General features: G+C 38.7%; 3 protein-coding genes, 1 non-coding gene and 1 pseudogene across 6 annotated transcripts in view; 2 read left to right on the forward strand and 3 right to left on the reverse strand.

Annotated features, from left to right (window-relative positions):
• LOC144647806 (histamine H2 receptor-like) overlaps window positions 1–15146 on the reverse strand; it is an 88392-nt gene that overhangs the window by 67278 nt on the left and 5968 nt on the right. The window lies entirely within an intron of this gene.
• LOC144647823 (small ribosomal subunit protein uS11) overlaps window positions 1–15146 on the forward strand; it is a 121317-nt gene that overhangs the window by 26060 nt on the left and 80111 nt on the right. The gene's annotated exons all lie outside the window — the stretch shown is intronic.
• On the forward strand, window positions 2577–4540 carry LOC144648945 (cyclic GMP-AMP synthase-like receptor; annotated as a pseudogene). The gene is made up of 2 exons (XR_013569803.1): window positions 2577–2668; window positions 2776–4540. The product of XR_013569803.1 is annotated as a cyclic GMP-AMP synthase-like receptor (transcript).
• LOC144650979 (protein bicaudal C homolog 1-like) overlaps window positions 6080–15146 on the reverse strand; it is a 30110-nt gene continuing 21043 nt past the window's right edge. For both annotated transcript variants that reach the window (XM_078510829.1, XM_078510828.1), the window contains exons 27-30: window positions 11319–11387; window positions 10753–10817; window positions 10334–10433; window positions 6080–9344 (exon numbers count right to left, since the gene is read on the reverse strand). In XM_078510829.1, coding sequence (XP_078366955.1) covers window positions 9184–9344; window positions 10334–10433; window positions 10753–10817; window positions 11319–11387 — 395 coding nt within the window. In that variant the 3' untranslated portion in view covers window positions 6080–9183. The remainder of the gene's footprint in view (window positions 9345–10333; window positions 10434–10752; window positions 10818–11318; window positions 11388–15146) is intronic.
• Trnay-gua (transfer RNA tyrosine (anticodon GUA)) lies at window positions 10147–10232 on the reverse strand. The gene is given in 2 exon segments: window positions 10147–10182; window positions 10196–10232. It is a non-coding gene; the product is annotated as a tRNA-Tyr (tRNA).

Genomic DNA, 15146 nt, shown 5'->3' on the forward strand with positions numbered 1-15146 from the left:
TCATCTTTTTGAACACATTGCAAATATTTGTTGACACACAGAGACGAAAACTTACAGACGAACAGCCGGAACAAAAATACTTTTACCAGTGTTAAATAGTTAGTAATTTAATGAAACAGAACCACCAGGATAAAAATATGACACGCTTCGAGACTACTTTGTGAAGACATTTCGCTTTGAATTGTTTTATTTCTTTCACAGTGCGAGTTACACAGTGTGAGCGGCAAAGTCGGTAAATATGACACGAAACTTGACCTTTGTATTTTTGCGGTCAGATCAATTATCCCATCCTCTAAAATTAATTTTTATATGAATACAAAACAGTAAAGTATACATAAGATAGGTAGACTTTTTCGAACATAAACTGTAGCCAAAGTGAGCAAAACTAAAACACATTGAATAAATCAGATCGAAATGTGTTTACTAGTGTTGCGTGACCGTGACAATTTTTGTAGTCAATACATGAAATATTTACTATGCGTTTACTTCTCTCAACGGGTGGTTTTTCAATTGCCCGGGCTGGATTTTTTATATGTTACAGTACCATAATAGTACTTGACGCCGATCTATATTTTATTCCAAATTTCGATGTACCAGGACACGATTTTTGCCACCAAAGTTACCCTTGTTTCAAGTGTTTACCAAAGTGCTCAAAATACCAATTTTCGGGCTTTAAAAAAGATCTGTTTAATTGCATCGTTTTGCAATATTTTTAGGTTTCTGTGTAGTATATTGGATGCCCCGCATACCTGCCAAAGATAAATTTCATACGTTCAACCTTCTTTCCGTACGAGTGTTTTGAATACCCACAAAAATTCGACAAAATTTTATGGCGGTGGGGACGCGAAAACGGCCTTTTAACCTTTTGCCGATTTTCTCAAATATAAAAACCCTTTGAAAATTTTAAATGTCATTTTCGTAAATAGTTCACCAAAGGGTTTCTTTTGACTGAATATGAAGAAATGCGAAATCGGAGTTTTGAAATTTTTTTTCTCGAAAATTCCAGTCGGTAGCACTTAACAACCTGGTTCCCAGTTTCCTCTCGATTTGAAGATGACGTGACTACGTGACTAAGGTAACCTTCGCACAGGAAAAGACAAATAGATTTACAATTGAAGCACCTCCCTTAGGGTCCTTAGGCGACTACTATTCCAAACTATCAGAAATAATAAGTGATCACAACAGTAACCGGGACGCCCAACTCTAACTTTCCGATGTTAGTGATTGACTATGGTTCGTCGTGACACTGTTAGTATTACAACTTGCACTGGACACAATGAGACTTTCTCGACCAGATATCACAGGGTCTTTATTCAGTCCATGGGCCTAGAGCTGGAAGGGCTTTTGCGTCTCAGAATTTGGGGTTTATTCTTGAATTCGGTGGGCTAATACACCCTATGCAAAATTGGTTGTCATTCATTTCTTTTGTTTGGTCAAGTTTCTGAAAATGCTGCTAATGGTGACACTTTAAAATTAAATGGAATAAAATGCTATACTGAGACGTTTCAGTGTTGTTATTGCGTTAAAGTCTGCAGTTTTGTGACTTATTCAATTTTAAGAGATTTGTATGGAAAAAGCCACCCTGGCCTGCCTAGCCTCGTTTTCATGTTTTTGGCCATATAAATGCCCCTGTAACTTCCCATTAGACAAAACTATAGCCCTGAAACTTCATTCATTGATTTACTTTGACTTGATCTTCAAGTTAAAGTAATTTATATAATTTTGTTGACAATGATTCTTCTGGGAGCTGAAAGTTAACGGCAGCTATATGTCACGTCGGACAGAATGTGCCAGTGTATGTTATTTCAGTCTTGTTACATAAACATGTAAGTTATTCTCAGTTCAAATATGAGGTATAAACACGGAGAAAGACCGGTTATGAAATTTGATGAAATTAAAAAATTTTGTTTCACTAAAAAATGTACTGTGTAGATTAAGTCACGTGAGCGCAGCTCATCAATGTTGCGTGACTGTTTCATAGCAACCCAACATTTTCTGAGATAACCGCAAGCCCAGGTTCTTACAATCCAAAATGCTACACTTAGAAAACGGCTATTTGAAAAAGTTATACAAAGAGGCAGAGTTCGATAAGGAACTGAAATTGAAAAGCAGAGACCGATACAACGTAGAATGAGAGAATAAGTTTTGTACTATATTTCGGCTGGCCAAACCAACCTTCTTCAGGTACATTTGTACCTGAAGAAGGCTGGTTTGGCCAGCCGAAATATAGTACAAAACTTATTCTCTCGTTCTACGTTGTATCGGTCTCTGCTTTTCAATTTCAGTTTTCTATGTGTCAAACCGATTAGATCACTCAGTTGATCCAACGTATACTGGTAGGAGATCGTACACGGTTTGCTTGCTTGAACTTTTAATATTCGATAAGGAACACGAAGAAGTGAAGGAAATCGAGGAGTGTCGTGTTTATAGATAAACTGTTGATATTTACAAGATACATTTCCGTTGCGTTACAACTATTGTTGATTTAGTTAATTTTTGATCTACTTTTCTCGGCTGGCCGCTCTAGGTATTTAATCATTGTTATAGGATATTATATTTCACAAGCACGTTTTCAGTCTATCGGAGTCGCACGTTCAATTGAGGAGTCTCTCGGATTATTTTGGAGCTATTTTTCTTTGGAGTTTCAACCCTTGGTGTAAGATCAGATGTAAGTCGTTTTTTCTATATTTTCCTTTTTTGTAGTTTCATTTATATTCATTTAGCTTTTCATTCCGTGTACCTTTTGTAACACTACAATCGTCTATTGATTTCTAGTTTTTACCGTAAGTGATGTACAGGCGGCCAGCCTAATCTCCCAAATAAATATCGTGGAATTGCTGACTGTTGACTTGTGCACCGCTTTGGTTAAGCTGGCGAACTCCGCTGTACGAGCCCCCACGTCCGCTACATCGGGAACGCGACAGAGGAGAGAATTACAAGTCTAGTCTACGAAATCTCGGAGTACATCGGCCGCAAGGATCCACTGTTTAAAAACTTTGTCATTCCTAGCGGCAGTTATTTTGAAGATCTTAAAGTAGAAGGCCCTGATGAATTCGATTTTATGATTTGCCTGGAGAACCTTTCAGAGCCTGGTGTTTGTGTTAAGAAGGATATACCGCTACGACTGGTGGCCGACCCAGGATATGTCCATGTTCAAGTTGCTAACGAGGAAGTTTGTGATCTATATCGCAAGCAACGCTACATTTCAAAGAGGGGAAATCTCAAGCCTGATGTGCCCTTGGAAAGATTTAAAGTGCTTATCGAGGAGGCGTTACAGAAACGAAGGCCAAGTACCAACCTCGTTTGCATGAGCCTTTCCACTTTAACACGTAAACTGCGACGAGGTTCGCGACGTTACGGGGGAAAGTTCGCAGAACATGGACTCGACTTTGCGCTAAGGAAGATTCCTATCACGATTATAGTCTCATGGAATGGAGAAATATATCCCGACTATGAAATATATATATAGATCTAACTTTATGCATCAAAATGAGGTGCTGGCCGGCGGCATCCGATATACGAGGACGGCTTTATAGGGGACATCCCGGGTACGAAGTTTTTAAAGAGGCTGTTCGTGCAGGCCATCATCTTGTCGCGTCTACGATTTGAGAGTCGGGCAAACATCGGCCTTGCTGGCGATTATCGTTTTCAGTTGCCGAGGGAATTGTTCTGAAAAGCATCTGTGAGAACCCTGAACTCATGCACAAGGTGGCACTTAAAATTCTAAAAGTACTGCGAAAGGAAAACGAAGACGATTTGTGCCTCTTTGAAGACCCAGAAGATGAAGAAGCCTCGTATCATGTAACATGGGTTTTTCACTAGTATGTACTTAAGACAATGTTCCTTCACGAATGGTGCGAGCTTCCCGACGATTCCTACTGGAGCAAAGATCAGCTCGGAGAACGTGTTCGAGGTATTCTAGAAAGGATCCGAAACAGTCTTGAAAACAAGGATATTCGCAGCTTCTGGGTTCCAGGCTACAAACTTTTTAATTTTCGCGCTAGGAGATCTACGCAGACCAAACCATGCGAGGCGAAGCTTGCCCGGCTCCTCCGAAAACTAACTATTTCTTAAAGTGAATTTGCTATAGTAGTTGTTAACAAATTGAAATCTCCATCATGCATGTCAAAAACATTAATATGTAAAGGAAAAATTAGAATTATTAGATTTTCGACAGTTTGCGGTTTTAAACGTGACTTCCTAAGACAAAATTCCATCGGAGAAGCAATCTTGTTCCTAGAGCCCGCGTCCCGCTTGAGCAGCGGTCGAGAAATTTATTTTTGTTGGTTTTCAAATAAACACGGTTCCAAAGTAATGCATTGGCTTAACACACACGGATATAACATAGTAATATATATCTTTTAAAATCTCTAAAGCTGTTTTTAACCAACAACAGAGTCGTAATCAGACGCGTAACACGCGTTACGATCTAGTAAAAATCACGTCGACGGAGTCGTAATCAGAGTTTTCGCTTCAGCTTATTAGCCAGTAAAAGTCGCAAACAAAAAACAAGTATTTAGTATTTAGAGGGCCTGGTAACTAGCACTGTGATTCAGTGAGTATTCTTGCGCTTCTGCTTGCGACAATTCCTCCCAACCCCCCCCCCCCCCCCAACTAGATTATACGACGGAGTCATAAGCCAGATCATGAAAAAAAAAAACGTTCTGATTTTTCCGACTCCATTTCGATCGTGCCTATGACTACGCTTACGTCTCCGATTATCGATTTTCTCCAGGATGTAAGCGCTCTATCAGATAGGTGACGTTTAGTGGTAACAGTTTGTCAGTTCCATTCGACTGCTGAAAATTCTCGGTAAACAAATCTTCTATTTTTTTAAAGTTGCCGAAAATTTAGCATTTTTATTTTCATTATCAGTTAATGCTTCTGTTAATACTGTGGTCTTATATTAAAGTACGAGTACAGAGATTAAGAGTGTAAGAGGTGAGCAACATCCAGGTAATAAATAGGGGCCCGGGCGGGGACTCCTATATGAAAGAGGCAGGGCTGCTCGTCGGAAATTTTGATAGTTTTAAAGTAATGTTTAAAACTATCAATAAACAAGCACCGGAGTACCTCAAGACCTATTTTAACCATTCAGCGCAGAATATAATCTTAGAGACAAGGCAAATAAGTTAGCTCTACCTTGGTAGAGCTAACTTATTTGTCTTACTGACTTTTAATTCAAAGCTTCTGTTACAGTGGGGCACAGTTGTGGAATAGCCTTCCTCACGATGCCAGAGCTGCTAGATCCTTTAGCCACTTAAAAAGACTTATCAATTGCCTGATGTCTCCCTCGTGCTCCCACTCGGCGAACATGTAAATCAGTTTTTTTTATTGTGTTTTAATCCATTCATGTAAGTGATGTTTTTACCGTGTCTAAATAAAGTATATGTATGTAGACCCCTCAAAAGAGACCCATCTGGGCGTGGCTCAATTTTTTCTTGACCTCTAAAAGATACCAAAAAACTAAGAATGGAATTTATATTCGTATATTTCTTCGTGTGCAGCCCTAAACGACACCTGTATGGCTAAAACTATTGCCGTTTTGCCGGAACACCCTAAGCGAGACCAAAAATCCGAAATTTACACCCCTAAGCGAGACGACGAGCATCCCCGACCCTTTCATATGCGAGTACCCCCCCCCCCCCCCGCCTCCCCGGGGTGAAGGGTTACCTTATCAAGGCATTCATTCTTGGCGTGATTGGCGTCGTCGCAAGTGATGGATTCAATGGCAAAGACGTGAATTTGTGACCACCTAGCTCTTTGAAAGGCATAATAAGATAACAAATCTATAGAAAGATCGGTTGCTAGCAGAATACTGATAAGTGGCGCTTCTATATGCCTTGGTTTGCCCTCAGTTCACTTTTGGATCGATGAGGCCGTCAAAAGCCCTGGGGTAGACCAAAGTAATTCTCGTCCCCGGGTAGGACACCAAACGTGGGCAATTGCCCCACTAATGCCCGTGGGGAATGGTCAAAATGTCTTTTCCATTGAAAAGACCAACATTTTTACAGTAATTTTAAATAGCGTTCTATACTTTCCTCAAGAAAAAGCACGAAGAAATAATGGAAGAAGGCGGTTTCTCTTCTCAAAAAATATTTATTTTCTTCCATCCTGAACTACGTTTCCTTTACACCATCAAACGTTTTGTTCAAGTTACTTCTGAAAGTTTATTTTGAAGATTTTACATGAAGTATATAAATGGCTTGCCCTCGACAACAGGGCAAAATCTGTGATTCCAGTTCTTAACCCTTCCAGCCCTACTGCTGATCATTATAAAGATTCTCTACACATTACCAATACCAAATTCAAGCGGACAGATTATGAGAAATACGAACCTGATAACTCGTTTAAAATAAAATACTTCCAAGGTTCTCTACACGAAACACGAGACTAGCAGACAGAATATTTATGTTGCATTTAGAGCTGAATGGGTTAATAAGTCAAAGTAGTAACATCAAAGAACATTAAATTAAATTCTGCTGATGAATATTTTTTTCCACTTTGCAATGAATTTGTAAACACATAATTGAAATCTTCCTTTCAAAAATAAACTGTAGGCCAAGTGGCCTGATAAAAATAATTTAGAACAATTCCACACTTTCCACGAAAATTCCAGCTTTGTTTAGCTTTAATTATTTTCTACTACAGTCAGTCAGAAAGCGTCTCTTGAATATTTAGCATTAAATCAAAGTCGATTCTAGTCGGTCGTCAATTCATATTAATGGTGAGCTTCGCACTCTTCTCCAGAAACGTTCGGAGTGTTGTCGGAAACTCCCGAAGATTATTGTAAGCCTCTTTCGTGGGTGATCGGCAGATTGACCAAATGTTCGAATATGGGGGCGCCTTCGACTGGGTTTTCATATAATTTTGTGCTCTTTAAACGTAGAATGGTGACATATTTTATTGTGCAAACTCCGAACATTCCAAGAGAAGTATGGCTCAGCTCACCACTACTCTGTTAAATATTATTTATTTACATGCACTACTTAAACATGCAAGTCTTTAAAATCAATCATTGGCGTAAAAAAGTTGACAAACTATACTAAACTTTTAAATTGTTTTGGAAATTCTGTCTTCACGTATGACGAAGCGGTAGTCCTGTTGTATTTTTCACCTTGTCTTTCTACATTTTTTAATGTCTTTTTAAAACTTTTTATGGCATTTCCACGATAGCTTGTTGATAAAAAAAATAACATTGTTATGAAGAAAGAAAATATTTTTTGGCTTAGTTTAATGCGATATTTCAGTGCTGCTTAAATAAAGTAACGTCCAAATGTGTTGTCTTCCTTTGCTTTTTAACTTGTCAACTGTATAACAAAACAACTCTTTACTTCAAAAGCTAATAAATCTTTACTTCTTATGTTACTGCTCAGTGAAATATCGCCGTTAACTTTTAAGATCAATTCTTCGCCAACAAACGAGTTTTCAAAATGAAAAATTAAGCTGCTTCATAATATATTTCAAAAATAATTTTTGCATTTGAAATTAATTTTATGTTTATAATATCGTTATAGTTTAACTTCTATGAAAGAGAAACTTTAGGTAGTCCCCATAACCATTTAACTGTCCTCAACTAAGAAACTTTGTCACGCAAACTACCAAAAAACATGTAGTCCTAGGTGAATCGTGCTGGAAGCTGCGCGTATGTTTGGTGTCACGCGATAAAAGATCAGTGTTCAATAGTGCGTCACACAAGTAAAGCGTCACGTTCGAATCTGTAAACGTGGAATCTCATTGAATTGTGTTATAGCAACAGATATTCTGTCTCCGTCAAACTTTAAATTGATGAATGTTTGTTTGAATGTTTGGAAAACCATGCGGAAACAGGCATGTGAAATACGAGTTTTATTCGCTGCACTTTCGAAAAATGGGTGTTGAAAAATTCCAAGGAATTCGCTCCTTATCTGTATAAAAAGTCTTTCACAAATTTCTATAAAATTAATAAGCATCAAACGCATGCCTGAAGCTAGTTAAATTATATCTTTTTTCCCAATATATTCAAAACTTTTCGTTCCTTGCAAGTATATCTACCAAACTTTTGTTTAATATAACGAAGGACAAAGAGACGGGAAACTGAACTTAAAATCACTAATTTTCTTTTTTGATCACTAAATATATCGTATCTTTGATTTTCCTATGCGTTTCTTCGCCCCACCCCCTCCTTCCCAGTTCTCCCCTCCCACCCTTCTCTTACTGCCTTGGAACAGCTCTCTTAAGACGCTTTTTAGACTGTTTTATAAAAAAAAATAATAGATTCCTATTATTTTCATTACCTGTAAAGCATTTTAATACGCTGACACATTCAAAGAACCAGAAGTGGGGTACCAACGCAACTACAAGAAACGCAAAGAATTTTTTTTGAAAAGTCGCTTAAGGCGACCGCTGAAATCAGAAAAACTACCCGATTGGACTATACAAAATATTTTGAAGTTCATTTTCCCGTCTCGTGAAATTATCCACATAAAACTATAAATTAGATGTAAAATAAATGCTGGCACCATTACCAACATTTCTGGTCTATATTATATACAACTTCTGAGCCAGTTGGAGTTTTGAAAACCCAACCAAGATTATTTGCTATCTGTTCTTTGATATAATTTACTGCGTTTTCTTTCATGATAGTATTATCCGAAGATCGGTATTATTAAACAGCGGTCTTCCATTGACTCTCTGTAATTTTACGCATGCTGCAACGTGCTCCATCCAATTAAAGGGCAGATGCTTTTTTAGCCAATCAGATGCAAAGCTAAAAAAAGCGGTTTACGTCACGTTTCCCGCGCTTGCCAACGGTTGCAAGCGTTGATTTGGGGTTATGATTGGCTGTTTAAAATAACTAACGGTCTTTGTGATTGGCTCACAAGAAAACCTTCATAATTTCAAGTTGAGTTTTGGCAAAGCTTTGTACCTACTTACTTCAAAGACCCAACATATCTTTTTTCAACCAATCTAAAAACAAATAATTTCAACACAGGCAATAAGAAGCGAAATTGAAAACAAATCTTCAATTTGCAACTTTTCCAGTGCGTTTTTTTCTGCGCGTTTTTTTTTTTTTTCAAATGTCAAAAGTTACAGCCGCAGAAAGTCAAGGAAAAGACCGCTCTAAGAACGTAAGCCAATATGACTATGAGTAAACTGTTATTTTTAACTTGCTTAAGTTAATTTAGTGAGCTCTTAAGAAGATCACCACTTTCCACTTTTGCTTGCAATGCCAATAGGATGTCGTCTGTAGAACGGAAGTGGATTGTAATCGCTGTCTGAGAAAAGACTCCGTGACGATTCAGGACGCTCTGCGGGGACTGGGCTCTGGTGTTTTGTTTCAAGGTTTGGTTTCTTCTTCAAATCTGTAAGGAGAAATACGACGAAAGAAATTTAAGTGTTACCACAGTTATCGTACGTAAAGCTTACTGCCAACTTCCTATTATCAGAATTATTTCTTCGGTAGATTCCAATTAACAACTAGACGGCGAGCTCGAGGTTTGTATCCGCTGATAGAAGAAGATTAAAAGTATCAAAGTAGATAGAGCCGAGAGCAAGCCGTCTAATCGTTTTAGCATAACCTAGTGACCGAACACAAAATATTACTAGAACTGATTTATTAAAGGTTTTGATTAATAAAATTCAGCAAAAAAAACTGAGCGCGCTACGAGAGCCGTCATTATTCAAAACTAGCAACACAATGGTATATTGCATTTCCTGAGTTTTGATTGGTTAACAGGCAATGGTATATGGGTTCATATGCCATTGACCACAAAAATGGTAGCCGATACGCTACAACGAAAAAACAGCTAGGGAGCTTAAATATTGCAATTCTTTGGGCTTTTTTAATAAAACAATTATTCCGCTCGTGCTTGTTGGATATGAGATCGTTATGCAACTCGTTGGCTATCTACCATCTTATATCCAACAAGCACGAGTAAAATAATTGATAAATAGACGGCATTTGTTAAGGCAATCAGATTGCGTGATTACCTTATAGACGGTTAGTGGGTTATGCTTATGGGTTTTAACAATTTGTTCCGCTATAAAAGGGGCCTGGCTATTCTCGAGCCCAGTAATCAATCAGCCATTCTTGAGCGACCGCCAATTCAGGCATAAAAGTGGGTATAGGTTGTAATAGACCAAAAGAAAAAAAGAAAAATAACGTCCTTCGAGCCGGATTCGAACCAGCGACCTAAGGATAACAGTTCACGCTCTACAGTCCTCCGTTCTACCAACTGAGCTATCGAAGGAATACATACGTTGAACGATAAAATTGACGCAATTCATTCTTGACACTGAGACTTCAAAAATCTGTTAGAATTCTAAAAATTAAACATTTCATACACCTCACCTTGAATTGTCAGAAGCATTTTCTTTCTGGCGCCAAACGTACTAATACCCAGTTCCTTAAGATCCTCGTCAGTCAGAGTCATGAAGGTTGGCAAGTCAACCTGGAAAAGAAAAAACGATTGTTTAGCTACAAAACGACTGTTTACCTAGGCAATCTACACTGCCGAGAGAATAAGCACCACTTTTAACTGACTTAGCAAGGTTTTCAGCGCGAATGTTGCTAGGCACGACCTTCCCAAATGGCGAAAAATGCTTTAGAGTTCTTTCGATTTTTCTAGCGATGTCTTAATTTAATAAAAAAAAAATGTCTGCCTTTAAAGGGACAGCAACTTGTGGTATTGTAAAAACAAAGCAGGGCTCAAAATGTCTATAGCGGATTTCTAAAAACCTTACAGTTTTTTTCCGATATGTTGACCTTACCTCTTGCTCTTGGAAGATACTAAAATATTTTCCAAGGCCAGCTTTTTCAAACACATCCCGAAGATCTAGGATACAGAATAATCGACAAAAATTAATTGATAATCAAAGGAAATTGGACAACGGTTACAATAGCTCTTGGTGTTTATCATAGAGAATAGAAAGCGATTCTACTTAAGCCATACCCCCATGACTGTACCGAGAGGGGGGTAATGGAAGTCCCCCCAGGGTTTCCGCTGAAGCAAGACACCTTCAAAGCATTATGCCTTCAGCAGTTAGCCTGGGGCTTGCTCTACAAGAAAAGATTTTTTTTACCCCATAGTGATAAATGCAGTTGTCATTAAAAAATTGAAGGTAATGGGTGTGAAGAACCACATTCAAGCAGCGATCTTCCAAGGAGAATACAAAAACTGAATCGTTTTGTTTGCAGGTGACTTGCAGAAGTTGGTGCATAATTCGTTCTTTCGTTACATCACGCAATGTTTCTACTAATGGGTTGCGTGACGAGAAAAGGTCAGGATTTGCCAAGGAAACCAATATAGCATAATAGTGGCAGAACTATCTCATACCTGAACAAGGAGATATTGCTGAACAACTGTTTCTTCTTGAGCCAATAGCTCCAGCCCTGCTACTTTCAGCTACGAAACACAAATAAACACACAAAAAGGAATTTAGACTAAAACCTTACATACAAATGTCTCGAAAGAGGCTTGCGGGTACACAACAGAATTTCACATATTACGTAAAACGGTTCAGAGAAAAAAAGCCACCTAACAGACGGAAGAGGTGGAAAGGGATGGCAGAAAAGCCCGCTGAGGAGGCTTAAAACAATTACCGCTTCATTGTCAAATGACTTCGCCCTGTCAATTGCAGATCACTTTATAGTCAGGTGGCTTAAGGGTAAGATATTTACAGACTGGAAGAAAGCACCAAATTTGGCACGCATGATCTTTTCGGTATACCAAACAAATTCAGAAGGGGTGCCACGTGATCCGGTTATCCGGGGGGGAATGATAGCCATTTCAATTTCTGGGTATCTCTATTAGCATGAAATCGAGGATGGAAAGTCAAAATGACCCATATCTGTGTTTCTTTCTGGCAACTTGAGTAAAAACAGATAACATAACATAACTTATTAGCTAATCTCGTCAGTTTGCAAAGTTCAACGATGTTTACAGTAAAGTCACGTGACAATCCCATGAGTCTTTACACGACAATGAGACTGACAAATCAAACGTACCTCTTCGTGCTTCTCACTGGCAAATTGAAAGAAAACGAACCAGGACATGACTTATTAGATAGTCTGGGTATGTTGAAAAGTACTTAAGTCATGTGACAGTCCCACAAGTCTTTGCTTTCTTGCACATGACGTGTACCATTTACAGAGCATGTGGGATTCACAATTTTGACTTTCAATAAATAAAACCGTTTCCCTCCGCGTTTCCCCACACATTCCAAAAACACGCTGCAAGCATTGATGTGTATTGATATAGTAGACTATGAAGTCGTCAACGTGAAAACGAGGCTAACGTTAAAATGAGTCTTACCATTGCAAAATTCAAAAGGGTCCTCATTGACACCTAAAACGCCCTAAGCCGCCCTGGACGTGTGTGATCCTTTAATTTGTTTTACCTCTAACTTTATCAAAAGCCAAAAAAGGCATCAAAAGCCCAAAAGGCACAGGAGATAATGTTAATGGGTTAATTCAGCTTGAAATTCGTACAAAACGCTTTGAAATTTGAGAAAAAACTTAAAGGTTAATTTCCCTCTTGCATTCTTAGCTATTTCGTGGTACGAATTTCTCGTCTCGTTAACGTTTTCTCGGAAATTCTTGAAAAGAAAAGAAAGCCAAGGCACAACTGTGGCATAAAATGTTCGGAAAGAGGAGAAAGGGAAAGCGGAAAAAACATGAGACGGAAAGTCGAGAAAGAGGTAGTCACCTTTGCATTTGTGCGCATACCCGAGTTGAAATGCAATAAAATGCATTGCTTCTGGTAAGCAAGGGTTGTTTTTGTGTTGCACATAAGTTTTGAGCAGCTTGAATCTATTTAGTTCACAACTGACTAGAAAATGTCAAATGATGACATTGCCTACAGTATATGTCAAATGAACAGGATGATTGTTCACAATTCGGAATTTATAGACCAAGTTACAGGTGGTAATAATTACTGCAAAGTAAGCTTCAAAAAAAGACTTCTCTGCAGATGGAGTCTGATTGTGTGTTGAGATCTGATTCTATTTCATCTTTTAATGCATTGATAGGGATGACATGGTGTAGCTGCCACTGTATCCGTATCAGATGAAATTAAAACTATAGGCTTTGGATGGATTTCTTTCACATAATTTGAACATTAGCGGCCGGTTCAATGCAGCATAAGTAGATTCGTTCAACAACTGATTTGTGAAAAGTCAGGTCAGAAATTAGTAAGAGCTCCAAATAAGAGTTCTGACGTGCATGACTGGAGCTCTCTCTTGACGTGACCTGCCGAGACACGAGGGCCAGAAAATGTTGCGGGAACAAGATAATGTACTGATCACTAGAAATGTATCAGCAAAAAAAATATAGCGGTGATATGTTCCAAAAAAATGTTGCAGTTAAAATTCCAAGTGTGAATTTAATCTGGGCATGGCACATCACTTAAAATAAGTCGTCTTTTAAAATCAACTAGAAGACTTAGGGGTGACATAAAAAAGCTTGCGTAGCAGGCGCCTGTGTTGGTTTTGGGTGCGCATTTGGCTGTCTCGCACCTTTTGCAAAACCTACACAGTTGCCGGCAACGCATGCTAACAGCATTGAAAACGTCACCAAGTAAAGGATAAATCATGCAGTAGCCTTAGCTACCCTCTGCGAAACAACAACTTGAAGCGAGCATTCTGCGTGTTTTGGAGGTTACTGCAGGATGAGTGGGAGGCCCGGCGGCCTAATATAAATGGTTAACTCGCTAGACTTCGGATCGAACGGTCCAGGTTCGAGCCCTGGCCGGGGTCACCTTGTTGTGTTCTTAAGCACGACCCTTTACTCTCAAAGTGCCTCTCTACACCCAGGTGTATAAATGGGTTCCGGCGAATTTGCTGCTGGAACCCCTGCGATGGACTAGCATCCCATCCAGGGGGGGGGGGGGGATAGAAATACTCCTAGCCACTTAATGCTACAGAAACAAGGATAGGCTCTGGGAAGTTTGCGCCACTTGGCTTGGGATTTTACCTAATGCAGAATGACCAACTGTTCTGGATTTTTCATGCTTCTATATTTAAAACGGTCCCTTTACATATTCAATTAGAGATAGCTGAATTTCTTGGACTGATAGACTGAACAGGTCTAGATAATTGTAGCATTCGTTTAAAAAGTCGGCAAACAATAAAATAGAATCATATTATTTTGCTTATAGTAAAATTTCATTTTAATTAAAATTAAATTTCATTTCTTTTTAAATAGGCATTGCCTTCGAAGTCATTATTGCTTAAGCTCCCTATTAATTCTACTGAAGGGACATGCTGTACAGCCATCTACACAAAAGAGGCATTGCAGCCCTACAAAATTACATCCCCGGGACGAGTTGAACTCGGCAAAATTCACATGTCGGCGCTACTTTTTCTTGCGTGTGTACACATTTTGATTTTGTCGCTATTACAAGCCTCCGTTGCGCGATCCTGCTACATGTGCCCTCGTATGTTGCCACCTTTACTGCAGACGATCCGACATCATATAACTTGAACTTTCTTTATAATTAAACAATTTATTTCAAAAGGAATGGGAATAAACTAAAAGAAACCCCTAAATTCTCAATCCCAATTACTCTGAAGTTATAATTCGATTTGCACGAATAAAGCAAAGACTCATGGGATTGTTACGTGACTATATATATAACTGAATTTTCCAATAAGAAGTACAAAGAGGTACGTTTGATTTGTCAGCCTTATTTTCATGCAAAGACTCACGGGATTGTCACGTGACTATGTTGCAAACATCCTTCAATTTGCAAACTGACGAGATTTTCGAAATAAGTGGGGTTTTTATATATTTTGGCTCAAGTTGTTGATAAAAATGCAGAAAAAAGTCATTTTGACTTTCCAGCCTCGTTTTCATGCTGATAAAGATACTCAGAAATTGAATCGTGTGTCATTCCCCCCCCGGATGATCGGATCACGTGGCACCCCTTCTTAATTTGTTTCTTACACCAAGAAGAACCTTTGTGCCAATTTTGGCGCTTTCTTCCACTCTGTAAACATTTTGCCTAAAAATGACCTTAAAGCTGATTTCTAGTCCGTACTGCGCAGACTCGGGGTTTGTTTTCGTTTTTGTTTTGAATTCGTTAAAACGTTGCACTTCGTTGACAGCATACATGAAGTGTTTTTAGTCCGCCATTACAGTTCGCTTCGTTCAAGAATTTCCGATG

Source organism: Oculina patagonica, chromosome 4 (assembly GCF_052425735.1).
Source record: "Oculina patagonica isolate OP01 chromosome 4, crgOcupat, whole genome shotgun sequence".
NCBI lineage: Eukaryota > Metazoa > Cnidaria > Anthozoa > Scleractinia > Oculinidae > Oculina > Oculina patagonica.